This window comes from Tauraco erythrolophus, chromosome 2 (genome assembly GCF_009769465.1).
Source record: "Tauraco erythrolophus isolate bTauEry1 chromosome 2, bTauEry1.pri, whole genome shotgun sequence".
Classification (NCBI taxonomy): Eukaryota; Metazoa; Chordata; class Aves; order Musophagiformes; family Musophagidae; genus Tauraco; species Tauraco erythrolophus.
The window spans coordinates 98,834,957-98,856,337 of NC_141466.1; the positions used below are offsets into that span (position 1 = coordinate 98,834,957).

A 21,381-nucleotide genomic window follows, 5' to 3' on the forward strand; every position below is an offset into this window, starting at 1 on the left:
GTCTAGGTGCTCTTTACCAGTGATTCATTACGAAAGGAAATACAGCAGTGCATGAAAACTGGAAACGCACATAGTACATCATAGGATAGAAATCTGAAACACTGGACAAAAGCTGTAGACATCAAAGCTGAAAATTATTCTTTGGGAGTGTGTGTGGGTAAATCAATTGGAAGACAGTTAATAATTTTTTTAAATGAATCCACATTCCAAAGGGCTTTTCATGTGAAAGTACTAATTACATCCATACAAAAACTTTAGAAAAAAAATGAGGGGAACTGACCTGAGAATTTAGGATTTGAAATAGCTATTATATAATAAAAAAATAAGCAATGGAAATGTGAAACTAAGTTTGGAAGTTTTTAAACATATATCATAACAGCAGTAAACCAGAGTCCAGCAGGAGAGGGGAAAAAAAAGAAAAAAAAAAAAAGGTATAATGCAATGTTATAAATCTTCTGAAAATGAAGTCATGCCCTCCACAAGAAAATCATAAAACTGTCCCAAACCAGCCATATAGACAGTTGATACCAACTGCCTTAGAACTGCCCACCAATAAACAATATTCATTGTCTCCCGAATTCTATCGGAGTATTAGATCCTTTTTCCCTCCCAGGGAATTGAACATGGTATGTTTGCTGCCATGGATTAGATTCATTTCACAGTAACTACACTAGAGAACTTTAAAGAACAATACTGAGTTGATAACCGTCACGATAGCTTGTTTCGTATTTGTCTTTACAGGGCTTATTTTATCAAAAGTGTCATTAACTCTGAGGTCTGACTCCTACTGGCCTTTCGTATCTTCTGTTCTTCATTTGACTTTCAGACTCTTTGTCAGCAAATTCTTCTAACAAATACAGGTCTCTATTGTTCAACACTAACACACTCAACCCCACTTACCATAAATGTTTTAAAACCAGAAGGGAACATGATTCTTTTTCATTACTGTCATACTGCGTAGAGAAGAACAGCTTATTGTGGAATAGAAAAAAAAAATAGCCACCACAGAGCACTGGAAAATTGACAATTCCACAACCAGTATGCATTAATTGGGTCTCACTTAGGGAAGGTACGCAAGCTTCCCCTGTGAAGATAACAAGACATCCAGTTTCTGTCTACAGCCTTTCAAAACCAGGAGAAGAGGAGGTTAGGAGCAGCCTGTCAGTTCCTGGCTTTGAGCATTGAATTATTAATTTACACAAAACACTACACTAAAAATACCATTAAAATAACCCAAAGCAGCATACTGATAGTTTAAAGGGGAAATTCATGCTTCAGTAGACTGCCAAAACCAATCTATGGTGTTTAAACATAATTTAATTTTCTTTCTCATTATTTTGTTTGCCCCTTACTGATCATCAAAGGTGTCTGTGGAGGCCTGTATTTGCTACCTTTATGGTTCATCCTACCCATTGCGCCAGAGATTCAGCACAATGATTTGGAGACCTCACAGGACGCTTGCGAGACAGCACACTAATGACTTTCACAAAGGATTGTAACTCCACTGAAAGACTGGGCAGACAGAAAGCCAGGCAGCAAACAGCAATGGAAACAACTCTTATCCTCATGTCTTTGAAGACAGGAAAGTGAATGGAGAATATTACTAGCAAAGTAAATTTTCTTGTTTCAAGTATTCTGCCTCTTCAAATGTGGGCCCCTGTGAAATTCTCTGGAGTTTTAACTCCATCCACTTTGATTTGCTACTGCAGCACATCCTACACAGAAAAGCAAGTGAGTAATTTTTCTGATTCTGATTTCAAGACCTTATCAACCACCTAGATTGGACTCACATCTCCAAAATTTATAAGAGAAACAGACGTAATTTGGAGTATGCTTTTTGAAAAGAATTTATTATACATGCATAATGATTCTTAGCTGACTGTTGCTCTGAGAGGTATTCACAGTCAAACAGGCAATCACAGTCCCATGCCAGGACCTATCTACTTCTCATTTTCTTTAAACAAAGACACGTAAGTCCAAGTGATGACAATTTTTATACCAATGTACGCTTAGACCTTTTCAGGTTTGGATGTCCAAGTATTCATAAATAAAATTAGGATTTGGCTGAGACCAAAAACAGTTGCAAAATTTGATCACATGGGCAGAAGATTTGTTTTGTTTCTTCCAGATGAGAGAGGGGCATGGCATTCACAAACATACGGAGAACGAAGAGATGAGGGTACTGTTGGTTTCACCCCATTATGCTGTAATCTGGTTAAGGCAAAATGCCGAACGGAGGAATTTCTAATTGTCTGTCTAAACCTGATGATGAGTCAAACCCGGGCACAGTGCCCGAGTTTGATTCTTGCTTTTCCTTGGGGAGTGCCTGAATCAGTTGACTAAAAGGCATTTAGAGGCAGATTTCTCTCTGTTGGAGCTGTCTGTTTGCAAAAAATACCAAGGTATTCATGGTAAGGGGAAGGACAGAGCCAGAGGGAAAATAAATAAATCTCTTGCGTCCAGCAGGAGTGTCTTTACCATTACACTATGATAGTAAACCAGGTGAACTGCATCACCTCTGCCTTACTACAGCTTCTCTTAATTTTGGTTAAAATCTAACTTTTCATCTCCTCTGTTTTTGCTGTTAAAATTACATGTAGTTAAAATAACTGATTTATTTTTCTCAGGGAAAAAAAAAATTCCACATTTTCAATTTGGTTCAAGATGGGCTTTTTATTTTTTTTTTTTTTTAAAGTTTGCAGAAATTAAACCAAAAACTCAGTTCTTCACATTCCTATCAGTGACTGTCAGTTTTCTGTATTTCTCTAAGACGTCTCCTTCACCAAACTGAAATCTTGCCCAACAATTTTTAAGTGAGAGCCTTCATTCAGAGCATGACTCACTGAATGATGATCTCTCTCTCATTCTACAGTCAAACTATTTTTGAGCATTAAGAACATGGCTTTTTTCGGTCACAGTATCATGTTTCAATATTTCTCAGTAAAATTAAAGTGGTCCAGCTCTGACTGTACACCGTGATGATACTCTACAAAACAGTCCTAATGTTTATAGCATTAGGCACTTATGTAGTATTTTATATATTTGGGTTTTATGTTTAATATATAAAAAGATGTATATATAATTTATAAATACATAAATATACATAGAATATTATATAGTTATTTTCTATATTATACTTATTTATGTAGTATTTGGAATTATCAATCTGCCATTACAATCAAAGTAATTTTTGAGCTGAAGTCACTGCAAATCCTACTTGAAAAGAAGATTAAACATATTTAAAGGGTTTTCTTTTCTTTTCTGTGGTGGGGTGACTGTAAAACAAGTCCAATTTGCTGATCATAAAGAGCAAGAGATTTAAATTGAATATGAAAAAATGCTGTTAAATGCAAAGAAATCACCTGAAAATTGAGGGAGGTATATGAGGGGCCACAAACCTTTCAACTAATCTCAGTTACAGATGATATAGTATTTAAACGTAACTGGAGAGGATAGAAAACTTTCAAAGAGAAGTAAGATTTCTCAAGTTGATGTGTTTTCTTTAAAATTTTCTAGTCCTTGTTAAATTGAATTTTTCTGGAGTCCACTGAGCTTTTATAATTTTAAGCTTTAGGATCAGATCTTTGTATTTGTTTAGAACTGATAGTTTCAGACAGTGCTAGGACACTAAGTCTGTAGACTTAAAATTAAAGACTGGCATGTTGCTAGCTGGATGCATGTCTGTCAGAGTAAGAAGTTAGGCAAAGTACAATTCTCTAATCCACATGAAAATAGTTCCTGCAGTCACAGCTTTGAGAACTTCCAGAGCACCTATGTTTTAAATCAACATCTTGAAGTATACCATGAGGAGGCAGCTATCTTTATTTCAGGGATGCACCTACACTTGTCCAAGGCTAAGGCTTTAAAAAGAATAACGTGGTTTGAACATGGCAAGTAGATACTTGAACTGGGCAGTCAACCAGCAACTCCACCTGCTCCACTCCAGAGCTCCTTTTGACTGTTACAGACTATTAGTATCAAAACATACAAGCAAAAAGCGCAAAAATATTCTGATTCTGACTCTCCTCTCTCTCTTTTCTGGTTTCAGCATTTTAGTGCTCCCAGTGCTGGAGACAGACAAAAACAATGAATTCTACCTATTACGCTGAGATGCCTTTGAGAATGAGTAAGTCTCCTTTACTCTTTTTCCAGACCTGCAGGCAGAACCCAAGTTTTTCTGCTTCATCAATAAAAAGGGCAGTTTAGAGATAGTGAAAGGACATGTTAAGTTCTTCACCAACCTGTCAAGACCACACAGTTATATATGTTTGAACTGCACTATTTATTAAGAGATGAATTAAAAACTTTAGAAAATGTGTATCAGCAGCGTTGCTAGAAAGGACTGAATAATTTTCTTGCCTGACGTGACAGACTGAGATACATCTCTAAATTTGTAAAATCCATTTTGTTTTGGTTGGCACAAATATAGGATGGGTGGGGGCTGTCCCCATATGAACTGATGACTTCAATTTTGTCCCCGGAAAGAAAGCATATCTTATGGAAAACTGACTTGGGGAAAAGGAGAGAAATAAGACTTTTATAAGTCTGAGTTTCCCCAGGGATCAGCCAGGAGATCATATCTTATAACATTCACTGAATGCTGAGCATACCTGACTTCCAGATTGTAACATATAAATTTGCAGCATATCTTTTCAGTCCCATGACAAGTACCTGGCTCATTTTTTACTTGGAATTAGAACTATCAAATGGTTTAAAAAGGCTATCGACACTGAATTACTCTTCTATGCTAAAAGAATGGGTTTTATCAGCAGACCTCATAATTACAGAAAAATCAAAGGAATTTGATTTTTGCCTGATTTCTCCTGATTTTAGTACACAAATGAGTTTTTGTATACTAGAAACAGTTTTTTTCTCTTTTTTATCTCTTTTTAAGAAGTATGTCTTTTCTATGGAAGGGTCCTGTTCAAAAGTAGAGTGGTCAGTGCATATAGGTCAGGTACTCTGCTTTTGAACAAAGACAAGATCAAGCTTAGGTAACTGGTTGATCCAAACCTGGTTATGGTTTGGTCCCTACCCTCACTCTCCCCACTCACTTCAAATATCATACAATACATTTATGTGCTTTGACAAGGGAGAAATGCATTTGATTAAGAAAATCCTTTACCAAGCATGCCCTCTTTCCTCTCCTACCATGTTCCCCAAGGAGAGGTGATTTGACACCAGGGTCACCATAAACATGTGAACTCTGGAGAAACACGGTTTAATTTCCAGTGATCACAAAACCAAGGGTATGGCAGGCAGACTGTTTCGGAGAATGAACAATGAAACTGATTGTTTAAAGATCCAGTACTGATACAGATCTTCAGAATCTGATTCTGGTTTGAAAGTCTAGATATTCAGCTACGCTGGAAGATGTTACCTCCTTGTAAGTTCTATTTACAAGGGTCTAGAGTTCAGAATCTACAGGTTATGCAAGGATCATTCTTTTCATAGCTAAAAAGTCATCTATGTAAGTATTGAATAAAAGGATAAAAAAACCTCCCAGTATTCCAGTTTCAACTTTGTGCAAATACGTGAAAAAATTAAACTCACTTGCAGGAAATTTTTGTGCGATCAGCCACCATAGTCCACTGTTGCTGATTCGTTGAAACCTCAATGTAGTAGCTGTAGCTCCGATCATCACAGTCCCAAAGTAGCAACCTAAGTATGAAAAAGTCGAGTGATAAGTAAAATAAACATTAAACCAAGCTGCTTAAGTCTTCAAGTCCTTTATTTCCTCTTCTTAATCCTTTATAAATTTAGTTGTTTCTTTTGGAATGTGCCTCTAACACTCAACAAGGTCTTCACTGTTTCTGCCATCTCAAACTCCCTAGTGTCTCTACTCTTATTATCTTAAGGCCAGTAATAGACATACAGGTTTATAATAACCATCTTACTAACATTAATCTATTACACTCATCCAATTACTTTTGATTTATTTAAAAACCAATAAATGAACTAATTTATTTGGCATTGCCTGCTTTAAGCCTGAATCAAAAATCTTTTTTGAAAGATTGGTTTAAGAGGAGAAAGAGATGCTGGTGACTAAAAAGATTACACAGTCTTCTTAACTGTATTCTCTTTTTTTTTTTTTTGGTAAATATATCAGAAATGTTAAAAAAGAGCAAGTAGGAATATGGGAATTCTCAATCCTGGTTCATTGTAATATGAGGAAAAAGGCAATTGTTGACCCAATTGCTAAAAAGACAGAAGAAAAAGTAAAAATAGAGGTCTCAAGGACTCATTCCATATCCATTCTAACAAACATTCAGCTCTTCAGGAAGGGCACTAAATGACATGTTGAACAGCCTTCAATTTCCATACTTGTCTCACAGGGAGGAAGATGTAAAGCATCATGGATGTGATTTAACTTAAGTATATCATTCTCAAAAAACACATCTGGCAAATGTTGTATACTCTCTACTCCTTCTCTTTATATGGGGATTATTTCCCTGTTTTAAGATATATGTCAAACCTCAACATCATTCATCAATTTAATTTTATTTCTAAGGATATGCATTAAAGCAAAACAAAGAACCTTGCCCCTCCTCTCTCCTTCAGTGGATGGGACTGAGATATGAGTACCTAAGAAAAATACCCAGCACATAATGCCTTCTTCAGTAAAAACCATGAAAAACTCTGTCCAGGAAGTTTGTGAAACAATATGGAGCAGCCTTTTTTCCAATGAAGTATCTACAAATGACAAGAGGGTATTTACACAACTTACAGGGGCAATGGACTGGCCAGAACCAAGGCAGACACTTCTGCAATTTCTTCTTTAGAAGCATTTAAATGTTATCCATACTTTGATTAATAGATGTGGGTTTGCCTACATTTTATGTAAAACCCCTGGCTGGGGTCATTCCACTCATTAGCAGGGTACAGTTCAGAAAAACTAACTGCTGTTCTTACTGTTTTCATATAAACTTAATTGCAAATGTGATATCAAAACTAAAATTTAAAAAATCTTTTCCATTTGAGTTAGAGGTAACCAAAGGCAAAACCAGCATGCTGCATTCACTATTCTCTATAATAACGTGCTCTTGTCAACCTACCCAAAATTTTTCAATTGCAATATTCTAAGTGAACAATCCACATTGTCTGTCATGGAAAATACTGCTTTGCTGATTCTGTTTTTGTTAAAACACTCATTTTCTGAACCCACTCTCAATACACCAGTGGAAAATACTCTATTGTAATATATTGGCTGTTACCAACTGCTATTGCCTCTTGATCCTCAGGTTCTTGCCAAAGTTAGCTAACACTTACTGATTACTGCTTAAATCTGACTATTTGTTACAGAAGCAAATGTATCTGCTATAGTCCAATAACCAAATCACAGTCAGCTATCCAAAACAGCTGTAACTGCAACAATGACCTAAATGAGAATAACTACAGCTACACGCACAGAGAAGTGTGAAAGCCAGGTAATACAGCTAACCTGGGTTCTTTCTCCAGCTGTGAGGAATAACTTCCACAGATCTATGTATTTCAAAGTGCAATAGGTCAAGCTCCGGATGGTCAATGAAAATAGCTGAGACATATATAAAAAGAAAAGGAATTTGTGCCCCACTACAGATTTTCCCAGGCACAGAGTTTTCAAGCTGTTTCTCTTTAATTGCCTTTCAGAAGCATGCCCAAGTTTTACATTATAAGCTCCTTTCTTCCAGTTGAGAAAGTCTTGCTTTCAGCTGCTACCTCTGCTGGGAGGAACATAATTGCAAAAATTATGGCTCCCTTTTAACATTTAAAAAACCAATACAGCTAGAGGGTTGACCCCTCAGTTGCCAAATGCAGAATCCTTCCTCTTACATAGATGCTGTACCAAGCAGAAGCTGGACTGTGTTTGGAATCTGGTTATTAAAGATGTGTGTATCTGTATCTTTGCTCTAAAACCAGTGCTATTACCTTCTTTTCAAACCAATCTAGTTTAGCTCTTTATTTCCCAGTTTGGAAACCCAGCATTCGAAGTGGAATTGGGTCTAATAGACAGGCAGATTTAAAATAAACTCCCTAGATGATCTCGACTGAACTCAAGTCATTCATATTATCAAAAATAATAGGCTAAAAAACCAGCTTTAAGAAGCTAAAATTAAACACTTCTAATGGAAGCCTTTTAGCACATATTAATACTGTCTGCTTGCAAATTAAAAAATTCCGAGCTGACTTAGTGAAAAATAAAAACAGTTGCCTGTGGCATCATGAGAGAGACTTAAAAAACCACCCAAACCTCAAAACAAACCCACCCGATCCCAACCTTTCTCCTCCTGCTTCACTAGATCCTTCCCATTCTGCTTTTCTATAGCTTGAAGGTCTCCAAATACCGAAGAGACCAAATGAAGCACATTTTCTGTTAAAAAAAAAAAAAATAATTAAAAATAAAGTTCATGTATTAAAATCCTGGATTTGGTAACTACTAATAATTAACAGATCCTGAATCAATTTAACATTTTTACTTAAACCAAGTCTTCTAAATGATAAAAACAGGGAAAAGCAAAAGCATATGTAAACTTGCTTTCTTTTAAAAAGACTATTAAAATGGAGCCAATTATGCTTTTCAATAGGATCCCTTTCATCATGGGAGCTCAGTGTTGTTTCCTTGATCCCAGTTCTCAAAGCTATGATCAAGAGTTTCAATATCAGAAGCACGCTAGTGACTGTAATTTCAACTAACAATATTGTAATTAAAACACAACTGGCTTGGCTTTAGAGCAAAAGGCTAACAGGACATATGTGTTCCTTTTAAGAATGTGTATCATTACTCTCTCCTAAAATAATCCAGCCCAGGTTAAACAGGTTTAAAAAAGCACATGGCTTAGACCAAACTATGAATGAATTAAAGTTGGCAGAAACTTTCCCAAAGTGACTTAGCACGATTGCTAAATGTAGATTTTTGTTTCTTTGGGACTTGTGAAGGAAAATAAAAAGTTCTTTCTTCACCTTCCTGCAGTAGGTTTTTTTAGGAGAGACTGGGGAGGGAGACTGATGACAGAACCTATTTGGAACATATTCTGTGTGAAATGCCTTTCTGGATAAGCAGTGAAAAACTTTCAGGTGATTACATGAATATTCACAAGCACACACTGAGCACAAGGGCCACTTTTTATGCCAGGTACAATAATCTTTGCAACACACTCCAGGCAAACTACCAGGCTAAACTTTTGTAGAGAAGCTATGTTTTGGCAAGATTTATACTAAATGATAGGAAGGAAAATATTCCACTTAAAAAGTCAGTACTATACTCATTGGAAATGCATTTGTTTATAGCAAAATTGTCTCTGTTTCTAGGACTTTCATATCAGAATAAAAGGCTAAATAAGTTTTTGTCAGTAAATATCACCCTCAGGATTGAGAAGGAAAAGTGGAAAGAAGCTTTATCCAGCTCATTCCTTGCAATATCTTATTTAAACATATTTTTCATATGCCACTTCTTTGGGTATCTAAAATCTAAGCCTGTTAATAAATTAATATGGTACTGTTACTTACATCACTTGCTGAAAATGCTTTATTTTATTATAAAAGCTTTTCAAATATAAATAAAATTTCATAGAACAGGTGTGGGAATCTGATTATATTGGCTACCTGTTACATCAAAAGATGCTGTAGTATCTTTTTAACGGTAGTTACCTAAATGTCATGTGTTGCCTGTGACTGATAGTTCTGCATTATACACGCATTTTGTGCTGTTTCTGCTTGTTCTACTCTTAGATTTTTGCAGAAAAGACTGTCACTGTTTAGTTCAGACTGCTGTATAACTACGTATACTCAAAATGGTAGCAGAATACCAAACAACAAGTCTTGCACCTGACAGAATGATACTTGTTTCCTGAATACCATAGTCAGTAGTTACCTGTACAGTATAAATATTTCACATTACTATGTGCATACTTATAGAAACCTGAAAGACAGCAGAAAATTAAAACATGAGGTAGTGATACGTGTTGAATGATGGGGAAAAAGAAGGAAAACCCAAAACTGTATGGAAAGAGTATTTTTATACTATTGCCTTTGCATTTTTTCCTCTACTTGTCTATATGCCCTTTTTAATTAATTTTCTACAGATATATATGTTTCAGTAGTTATCTTGCAGGAAAACAATCTTTCTTCAGGATCAAAGGAGAGAAAATTTCTGCATATTTGCTATGTGCTTATATGATCATTTATTCTGAGTTATGATTTCACTCTCAAGTCAGGCAAGCACAGAAAATGAGCAGCATAGAAAGAAAAACTTCATAAGCAGAAGTGGTATGGAAAATTAGAAATATAAGAGATGTATATGATGATGGTATAAGCAAACAGAAAACACATTAAAGCTAATTGATATAGTTTATTAGTTTAAGAATTACTCTGAATATGAAAAGCAAAACAGTTGGTTATCACATATTCATATTAGAAATAAAGTCTTCAAATAGTTTAAGCTGGCATAAGTGGTTAATTTACTTTTACAAAGATGCAAAATATTTTTATTTATTTTAACATGAAAACCCATTATGGTACAGAAGAATCCTTTCTCCTTCCACCACATACACTATAACAAATCCTGTTCTTTTTTTGATCTCTTTCTTTTTTGGAAAATCACAGGCAAAAAGCCAAACAACCCTATGAAGTTATCAACCAAAGACTGTAGCATAATAGTATTATATTTCTATTCCAGAAAATTGAAGGGAAAGTTAGACAGAGAGCTATTTTGATATGGCAGCCTTTTCAATACTAACGCTTCAGCCATTTAAAAGTTAAATTATATTTACTACGTTAAACACACCAATTGCTGTTTTTCTGTATAATAGTTTTTCTGTCATTGATAAGGGCCTTTTCAAAGAGGAAAAATAGCAAGGTTATTTTCTGTTCAGACAGGTAACAATGTGGAAAAACTACCTAAAGTAACATATTTTCTCTGTTAACTGTTGCAAGCATCTTGTAAGCTGTTCCAAGTAAAAGTCTTAATAAAAGAATAAACCTCTTATATCAAAAACTGTTTTAATTTCTGTAATCGAAAAGACAATATTTAGTTACAGTTTCTTTAAAATAAAATGTTTTTCAGGTGTTTTCTAGTAGAAAATACTATTAAGCAAAGATTATCATCACATAGAATCATAGAAAGGATAGGGTTGGAAGGGACCTTAAAGATCATCTAGTTCCAACCCCCCTGCCATGGCCAGAGAAATCCTCTACTACACCACGTTGCCCAAAGCCTCATCTAACCTGGCCTTGAACACTTCCAGGGATGGGGCAGCCACAACTTCTCTGGGCAATCTGTTCCACTGCCTCACCACCCTCAATGTAAAAAATTTCTTTTGATGTGGAATTGAAGAATTCCAAACTTATATACAAATACCTGAAGTAGTACTTGATACTAACAAGGTTTCGACATGGTCTCCCACAGCATCCCTCTGTCCAAGCTGGGATGTTACAGTTCAGATGGGTAGACTACAACATGGGTAAAAATGGGCCAGATTGTTTAGTTCAACAGGTAGTGGTTAACAATTCATCATCCACTCAAAGACTGGATGCAAGAAGATTTTCTCCAGAGTTGGTTCTAGAAACTATCCTGTTTAATATCTTTATCAACAGCCTAGAGAAGGAGATGGAATGAGCCCTCCTCAAGCTTGCAGATGACAGCATGCTGTGGGGTGCAATCAATACACTTGAAAGCAGGGCTGCCATTCAGGAGGACTGATTTGGCAGCCTCTGAGAAGACTAAGGGCACAGGCAAAAAAGAATCTCATGAAATTCAACAGGATCAAAAGGAAAATCCTGTACCTCAGACAGACTAATCCACTGCAATAGCAAACGCTGTAGTCTGACTGGCTGTGCTAAAAAGGACATGGAAGTCACTCCAAACAGAAAATGACATTAGTTGCCTGTGTGCCTTCTCAGCAATGAAGGCTAGCAGCGCATGGAGCTGTAGCAGCAGGAACTGAGCCAGCAGAAGAAGGGAAAGAAATTCTCCTTTACTTGACACTTGTTAGATCATACCTGGCATAATGTATCCCACTTTGGACTCAAATACAACATTGACAGACCTCAGTAAGAGGTCAGCAGAGGAGCATCAAGACAGTCAGGAGGTTGGAGCACATGCACTGTGCAAGAGGCTGAGGAAATTGGCTTGATGTTCCAGATGGACTAGAGGCATAGGAAAACAAACTGCATGAAAAGGGGAAAAAAACCCCAACCCTGTACACTGTGAGGATGATAAACATTGGAATGGGCTACCCAGAGAAGTTGTGGAACCTCCTTCCTTGGGGGTTTTCAAGACCTGACTGAATAAAGTCTTGAGCAGGATAGCCTTTCTTCATAGCTGACCCTGCTTTGAGGAACAGGCTAGGCTAAATGTCTTCTCAAGTCCCTTCCGACCTGAATGGTTTTAAGATTCTAAGACAACGGGATGAATTTTGCAGAAAGCATGCATATATGATATACTCCTGAAACATTAAGCTCTCTGTGCATTTCTAATGCATATTTGAGTACCAAGAGTTCTTCATACTCAGAATTTGGTTGCCATGGTAACATGTTCTGACATGGAAGCTCTCTCCAGCGGTATTCCGATTTCTATAGACTAAAAGCATCTACCACTCTTTTTTCAAAGGCTCCTATATTTACTGTCTCTGATACAAATATAGTTAATGGCACGTTCATGTCTCCAAACTTAAAAGATATGTACTTCAATTCCTAATTATTCATTTAAGAATCCAAACCCATAGGTCTAATGACTCAGTGTCTGGGGGCAATTCCTATCCTTCTGCAGTCATGGTGTACAGCTAGTCTAAAGAAAACACTCCTGGAAATTTTTTTCTATTAGGTGGGAGCGTGAGATCAAGGGAGTTTTTAAGTAAGCAAACATCAGGAAAACAGACAATGAATACAGTCCAATCAGTTGTGGAAGACATTCTGTTAAAAAAAATAAAAATCTCTTGCTTTCATTAAAATGAAATATTAAGGTTTTTTGCTCTAATCTATGTTTGTATGTCATTTGATTCTGTACCAGTCACAGTTTTCCTGGTGCTAAATAAAGAGACTATTGTCACCATATTCAGCACTCACAGTACAGAACATGTTCTACACCCTTGCTTGCCAAAGCCGTAGCTGACACATAGTGAAAACCTCACTTCCCCACTCAAAGGGACATCTTTCCCTTGGCTATCTGTGATCTGCCACAGACATGGCTGCAACTCAAAACTCTTCTTTCTTCTAGGCAGAACATGAAAAGGAAAAGATGACAGTGCTGGCATTCTGTCTCTAGGCAATGGAGGTGGTCTCCTCTGGCAGAAGATACCCTAGATGAGATGATTTTTATCATTGTTGTTTTTTAAGGCAAGCTGTTCATCTTGTTTCTACTATACATGCAGGAAAGCTGACCAAGAAAGATGAGATTCTGACCCTGTATCTGTACAATGCAATACCACATAAATCACTAAATGCCTATTAGTTTTAAATTATGTAATGTTTGGAGGGTTTTTTTAATTTGCTCTACACACTTGCTGATTATACAATTATAATTTCTTGGCAACTAAAAGTCTAGTTCACCTAACACACTGTTTAATAATGAGACTTATTAAAAATGTTCTGCTCAAGAATAAACACTAGCATAGTATTTAATATAGGAAAGTAAATTTTTTTCAGACTTGAAAAGATGGTATGATTCACCAATTGAAATATACCAGAAAATTATAAGACAGGAAGTCAGAGACTAGGAACTGAGAAATAATACATTTTAGTTAACTTATTCTCCTCTTACTCCTTCATGTGGCCAAAGCTTCTGCTGCTACTTAAATTTAAGTTCAAAGTGGCATGGAAATGATGTAATTACATTTTCAATTACCTCTTTTAAGAAATCTGATTACTGTGTCTTCCTGGTTTTCTACTTATTATTGATACAATACTTAACTAAACATTAAAAAACACCCAACTCAAAAGCATAAAACACTGAGTGTGGAAAGCTGCCAACTATACTTACTCAACTTGTTTCCCACAGTGAGAACAATGCCGGGCTTGCACTATGGGGGTAACATCTAAAGCTAGTATACAGACAAAACAGTACTATTGTTAGGTTAGAGATTTGCCTGGATGTCTGTATCTTCAAAGTTTTACAACCATCATTAACAATGCCACAAGCCAAAACCAAAAACCAAAGCACACAAACCAGAAATTGGCAGTTATAAAAGAGCTTTCAAGTCTCGCTTGCTCATCGGTCATTTTGAAGAGACAACTCTAACAGATGGATGGCATCGAGCTAGTTCCTAGCAATAAGCACCTCTGTACATGGACTGTGTTGCGAACCAGTACCCCACCTGGGGTTTCGAACTTTCCTCGCTGGTACTCTAACTTCAGAAACCTTTATCGTTTTTTCATTGTCACAGAGAACACATATTAAGTCCCTGACAACATATTCTAAATTTACAAAGAACGAGAAGCCATTAAGACAAGGTTTTGTATGCCTGATTTTATGAATAAAAAAAAAACAAACATCTACAGTCAGAGAATCTGAAGTTGGCAAGAATATTTGTCTTCACCTCTGAACAAAGATTCTACATTAGCCAAAAGTTTGTTCTTCATATGTATACAGACGTTCACTGTAGAAATAGCCTAATTAACTTCAATCCAGACCTAAACACATTCATTAATCCAACACTGTAAAGTAATACTTGGGTTACTGTACCCTTATTACACACACCATGTTTAAATAAGAACTGGTACTAATTGCATAGTGAAAAGAAAACCTGGTTGACTCGAGATGATGGCTTTCTTCAATAAATATTTTGTTTTCACAATGAGGTGGATATGAGAAGCTGCACCTACTTTGACCACAAGTGAGGCTACAATTATATTTCTATTTAATATAGGTATATACCTTTAATCTTAAAATTTCACTATTACTATTATTATGCCTCTGAAATGTAGTATTTTCAGGAATTGCACTGGTGTATCTCAACATATAATTAACACATTTAATTTTTAACATCCCATTATAATGAAGTAAGAAACAAAATGACAACTAAACTAGTTCCCTAATTACCATCATTTCCAAATCTCATATATTTCAAAGAAAATAACTGTGCTCAGCAAAAGTTTCACTGTTGCCCTTAGTTTAGAGAAAAATAAACCCTCTTACCGTATTGATCCAATCATGTAGGGCTGTGCTAGCTGTACTACAATAGCTCCGCTCCCAAGCTGATGGCACGTGTACCCAGAATCCCAATCATAGTTTTTTGTGTCTCCATTCAATAGGGCATTGCGACTGCGACTTACACCTTCAATCACACTGGCACAGTCTGCAATTGTTGCAACATTTTCAGTGGGGACTGTGAATTAAAACACACAGATGATAGACACAGTCAGAAAACAGTTCAGTTAGTCTTTATTTCTGGCAAAGAATTGGGAAAAAAAACCCACAGAAAACAAGGTTGAAAGTATGATAAGCATAAGGAAATTTAACTGTTATTTAACATGAACTATGAAGTAGAATCAAGTGGTACAGGTAACTTTTGTAGCATTGACACCAGACTAACTTGGTAAATTAACAGCTGGATTTGTCCTGGTGATATGATAGCACTCTTTTAATAGAATTGGGGGAAAAAAAATCTTGTCCAGCAAAACTTTTCAAATTTCCAACCAATTTTTTCCTGTTTTCATGAGGACACATTCCTCCCCCCCCAAAAAAAGCAAAAAAGAAAAAAGAAAAGAGAGAGAGAGAAATAAGTGGGAGATAGTTCAAAGCACTGATCTAGACTGTGGGAAGTTAGGACTGAGTCTTTGAAACCAGGGCTTGAAGTCTCACAGCTTCAGGAGACTATTCTCAACATGTACCTGTCAGTACTTTTGACACCAGCTCTGACTGTGACTACAAATTGCACCCCAGAATCTAGAAAATGAAAATGCTTTTTAACATGTATGAAATCCTTGAATACAAATATCGGACTACAAGGGGAAGGAGAGACCAATAGGTCTGCTACACAAATGGAACAGCAAGTGCAGAAGTATTTCCCATTCAGCCAAGAGTCAGCAAAAAGGTATGACAGAATGCAAAGGAAATAAATTACTTAGAACTCATCCTCTTGAAAAAAGGAAGGCCAAAATACAGGATAATGATTTTCCTCCCGGAGACAGTGATGGAATTATACAGTACTCTCCCCACCCCATTAATTTAATCTAAGATCTTTTCTGGATAATTCTTTTTTTCTATCCTATATGCAGTCATAAAAAAATTCCAGCATGCAGTAGCCTGCTATGCCAAAGACAAAGGCATTATTGCAGAATATAGAATTTGCCTTCTTTCATTCACCTTATATGCAGTTACTTCAATATTACAGGGAAAACAAGCAAGTTAGAGAACTCAAAGAATTCTCAAATTAGTAAAAGCATTCCTGGGAAAACCATGACAAGAGGACGGGAATTTCAGTTGAAAAATGTAAGATTACAATTCTAATTGCACAGGCCAGTGCTAACTGCTACTTTGTGCTGCAACATCTGTAACGAATTCTGTCTTTCATCTCTACAACCGTTCTCACAATCAGTGTACATATTCAGCACCATGGTCCATGTGCCTGCATCATCTAACTTCAGTTCTTCCTTCTCCCTGATACATCCAAAACTGAATGCTATAGCTTGAAAACTGCTGTTATAAACCAAATTAGATAAAAGATAATGTAACCCTTTAATAGTAATTTTTAGAAGCAGGGGAACATTACATACTCCGGCAATAAAAAAAAGTGTAGCATTGGGAGTTATTCTTCTTTAGCAAAGGACATAACTTTAGTGTCAGTTTCTAGAAAACTTTCCGAGGAGATGAATGTTGTTCTTGTACGTACTTACTTCTGCTTAATCTGATTTAAATCCAATGCCAAGTAGTTTCCCCCCTTCCTTTCAAATCAAACAGAATTCATAATGTAGTTAGAGCTTTACATAATCTCAGCAATTTCATCAAAGATCAAGACAACAGCAGCTCCTCTGGGAGCACACTGTAAGAAGAAGGTGTATTTTCTTCTGCATAGAGTGCTTTTCCAGCACTGTTTTACAAGTGCTTCAACACTTGTATTTGGAATTACCTATTATTTCCCTTTGTTAACATTTAATCGAGTATGGTACTTCCTTTCTCTTTGTAATTCAGAGAGAATGCCAAGCTTTTTGAACGTCACCTTCCAGCAAGACAACAGATGAACATAAAAAAAAAAAAAAAAGTAGCTATTTAAGATGCCCTATTCAGGTCCAGCACCTTCCTAAAAAGCTCAGGTTTTAGCTAATCTCCTCAACTTTTCAAATACACACGTGTCTCTCTATTCTCTCTCTCAATCAAACAAATTAATATTAACAAAGCTGAACCTGTAAATATCAAGGTTGCCTGTTGCGCCTTTGGTTTTTTTTGGGAAAACGTTAAAACCACTGATTGTTTTATCTAAATGATAACAAAAATTCTTTCAACACAGGTCATACTAAAAAAATCCTAAGATTTTGTGTTTCAGCTCTGATGAAAGACAAGCAATCTGTGTGGTAGTGCAATTTAAGAGAGAGAGGAAGAAGTAAGTTACCAAAAGTTATCCAAATGACAAAGATCAATTTTACAAAATTTCCAAATTCACAATATCTCCTACCAAACATTTTTGAAAATCAAAAAAAAAAAACCAACCCCTAACAGCCAAAACAAGAACAGCACAAAAAAATCAGGAATACAGAAGACATACAACCAACATTATTTCAACTTTCACAAGAAAACAAATGATGTATAGTACAGATGCAAATGTACCATTTTAAGACCACAGCACACTGATAACAATTAGATACTTTTAATAGTCTGTAAAATATGTATTTAGAATACTAAAACAGCTGAAAATGGCTGAAATATAGCTATGTGAAATTTCAGAGTTACTTATAAGAGTCTCCAGCACCACGAAGAGCTAAGATTATGCGTTTTAATTTTGCTAGTGGTATCAGGAGCATGATCTTAAGAAAACTACCAATCAACCAACACACCATAAAACACATGAGAAAAAAGTGCAAGGTCACTGCCAAGTAATAATCTAACGCAGTAGAAAGGCAACAGTTTCTGAAAAATCTACTGCACTATCAAATGTACTATCATCTCTGTTTGCTCCTAAAAGAACGACTAAAACTTCACTGGGAACAATCTGAGTAAAGCAAACACTAACAGTGCAAACTAAGAGCACTGCCATTGAAATAAAGTTTGCTTTGGTTGCTTCCTTTTCTTCCCCTCTCCCCTGGCAGTAAAGGAACTTCTTTGAGTAACCATTTTATATAGGCATTAAAGCATCTTCCATATATTGCTGCTTTTTGTAGGAAAAGGAAGCTACTGTAATCTAGGTTAAAAAAAAAAAAAAGTAAAAGTGTCAAAATCAATGTTCACATTGAGGCTCTATGGCATATTCCAGACACTCTCCGGGCTCTGTGAGGCATTAATTGCACACAGTGCAGCTCAGTTCATCCAGTATTTTACCTGCATGCCCTCTGAGCACCATCCTGCTCCTTCACACGTTTAGATTTCTGCACTAATCTGCGACCTCCTAAGAAGATGTAACCCTGATTAGTCAAATTCCTTAACAACCGCACAGAAACTGTCTTAGTGTGTTTTTAATATAATTCTGTGGTCTTCCCTACAACATTAATTAGAAAGTGATTCTAACTAATTGCAGTGTGCAGAAGGTGCCATACTGTTCCTTCTCTCTCAGAGGGTCTGCCACTCCCTATTTTGAATGTTCATTATCCTCTTTGATATCCGCTCGATAAATTTATTAAAAATACCATCTGGTGGGGACTCTGCTCTGCATTGTATTTTGCAGTCTTCTGTTTCTCTTCCTTTTTCCCATTAGAATTGCTGCTTCAATTCAGGTCACTTGTTTACAAAAACATACTGCCAAAACCAACAGTCTTGTTTCTATTTTTGTTTCCTTTTTTTTTTTTTTAAATCCAGCTTTTGCAGTAATCAATGTTGTAAGAGAAAACAAAAGAGGGGATTACAAATATGGAAATTCTTTTTTTCCACAGTTCATACGGCAGTTTTGCTCTGACAAATCTGATTTGCTTTTATAGAATAGAAAAGATGTGCATTAGCAAGCATACACATTCTGTAAGCAAACAAAAGATGATGATTGAGGTTGCAGGACAGCAGCATCAAAACATTTATTAAAACTTACTTTCCTGTCTCCTGGTTTTATTCTGCAGTATGGAGCAATGAACAGCTTGGCAATATATTTAATTCTAGCAATAGTATTTTTATAAAGGATTGTAATTTTCAAGGTATGGCCAAAGGGCCATCTATACTAGCTATATTTAAAGATAAGACAGATATGTTATTCAACTGCCCTTAGAGATCCCCCAAGAGAAAAATGTACCAGGAGTGTGTGGTAGTCTCAGTCATATTTATTTATTACTCCTTAAGCTTTTTTTTTCTTTACTTGATTTTCCATAGGATTTTTTTTTTCCCCTGAAGTACTCAGAAAAAAATTAACACAGCTGTTGTTAACTGGCTTCCATATTTGAGTGTAAAAGTACGTCCCTTCATCTCCCTGCCTGGACAGGTCAGATTTTGCTTTCTGTCCACCCACTGTAACTTCACTGCAATCAATTGACTAACACGAGGGGAAAAAAATGACGGAAAATCCTCAAACAACTCTTTGCAACACAGGAAGGAACAGAATTGAGTGGGTTCCTGCACCAGCTCAGTAGGCAGTAATTTAAAGCATTATGGACTGTTGAATGTATTTATACTACGCTCGGTCAGTCAAAAGTTCTCGGCTAAAGCCCCATCACTGCAACACAACCATTCGTTTTACTGAATTCTCTTAAGACACAAACCCATCACTTTGTGAAGAAATTATAAACAAGAAATTATACTGGAAGAAATAAGTTTTTGTTTTAGTTAATATGAAGAAGTGATTTTTTTTTTCCTCATGCTGACAGCTGTTAAATGCTCAGCTTTCAATCTCTGTTTTTAATGGTAAAACTGCTTTCCTTCTCTACCTGAACATCTACTGAGCTGAAAAAATTTTCCTCACTAGAAAGTAACGGTTAGAAAAAAGCAAGCTGAGAGCAAAGGAAAAATAAAAATAGAATTAGGGATGTCATTGTTCCAGGGTTTGCTTGTATTGTATTAAATAATTAAAAAGATGTTGGGCATTCTGCTGTCATTATTTTCCACATGCCAAAAGACTTGTTAAGACTAATCTTTATTCAGTATATGCATTAGCACTTGTTTATTTGTTACATGGTAGAAAATACTAAGTCTACAAACTTTTCAGTTAATTAGAAGTACAGTCACAAAGTCCTGTCTCCTCTTCCACACACTTTCTTGTTTTCTTGAGCTGAAACTTGCTGATGACATTGCTACATTTCATTGCAATCTTCGATTAAGAAATCTATCAAGAACTCAAGAAATATCACCTCCAAACAAATATCAACAGCATTTCCACCTGTTTCAGTGAAAAGCTTTCTGCAAGTCATATTTAGCTGGAGAAGAAAACGCCATTAATATTTGTCAATGCCCAATCATCAGTTTGGATTAGAATAACTTCAGAGAAGGCTGATTTTTTAGTTAGTGTCTGCTAGACCTTATGATTTCTGATCCAATAAATTAGAGCAAAAGGATTCGAGTCATTAGAATTGGCCATATTTTTAATTGTCAGAAAATTGGCTGGCTACAGGGTTCTTTCATTAAACATTCTGCCTGAAGAAGGCTTTCAGAAACACCAATTGTTTCAGAGGAGCCCTAGGAAGTACACATCCTTCATCACAGCACTGGAAATGATACAAAAAATAAAGGAAAAAAAAGTAACTGGAACCATATGAACAGATCTCTGTTGAAGAACGGGTAGCAGTAACTAAACCAACCACATGGCTGTCCTTTCCTGTAGAAAGAGGAGAAAAAAAAATCCCTGCAGTATTTAGATCATCTTCAAATTTTCATAATTTCCTAAGGCTATGCTTGCAGCAGAGCTGACTTACATTGCTGGGTAAACCTGCATGGTTTTGAAAGAAGGCTAACCTTTAAAAAAGGGAAGAAACTAAATATGATAGCTTTGTGTGGAGTAAACATTAAACTAGACATAAAAATAGCATCTCTCACTGCTTAGAGAGAGAGAGAGCAATCTTTTACAAAGCTTAACCATACACTAGGAAACTGATATTACTGGATTCCTTCTGTTATACATTTAAATTTTTTTTTCAATAACTGCCAGTGAGTAAAAGACAAGTGAACAATTATTTATTCATTTCATTTTTTCTCTTTTAAAACAAGTTCTCCTAAGGCATTGAACAGCACACAAATGAAGTTTCGCAATGATTCATAAGTACTGAACAGCATTCCCTAGAGGGTGACCAAGGACATTCCAGTGTTTTATATCCATCTCCTGCTCTTCAGTCATTATTCACTGTTCT

The 21,381-nt window shown here is 36.1% G+C and overlaps 1 protein-coding gene across 1 annotated transcript in view; it reads right to left on the minus strand.

Moving 5' to 3' along the window:
* Positions 1-21,381, minus strand: part of BTBD9 (BTB domain containing 9) — a 124,753-nt gene that overhangs the window by 22,194 nt on the left and 81,178 nt on the right. Inside the window, exons 9-10 of the mRNA XM_086631675.1 lie at positions 15,110-15,299; positions 5,554-5,661 (exon numbers count right to left, since the gene is read on the minus strand). Coding sequence (XP_086487801.1) covers positions 5,554-5,661; positions 15,110-15,299 — 298 coding nt within the window. The remainder of the gene's footprint in view (positions 1-5,553; positions 5,662-15,109; positions 15,300-21,381) is intronic.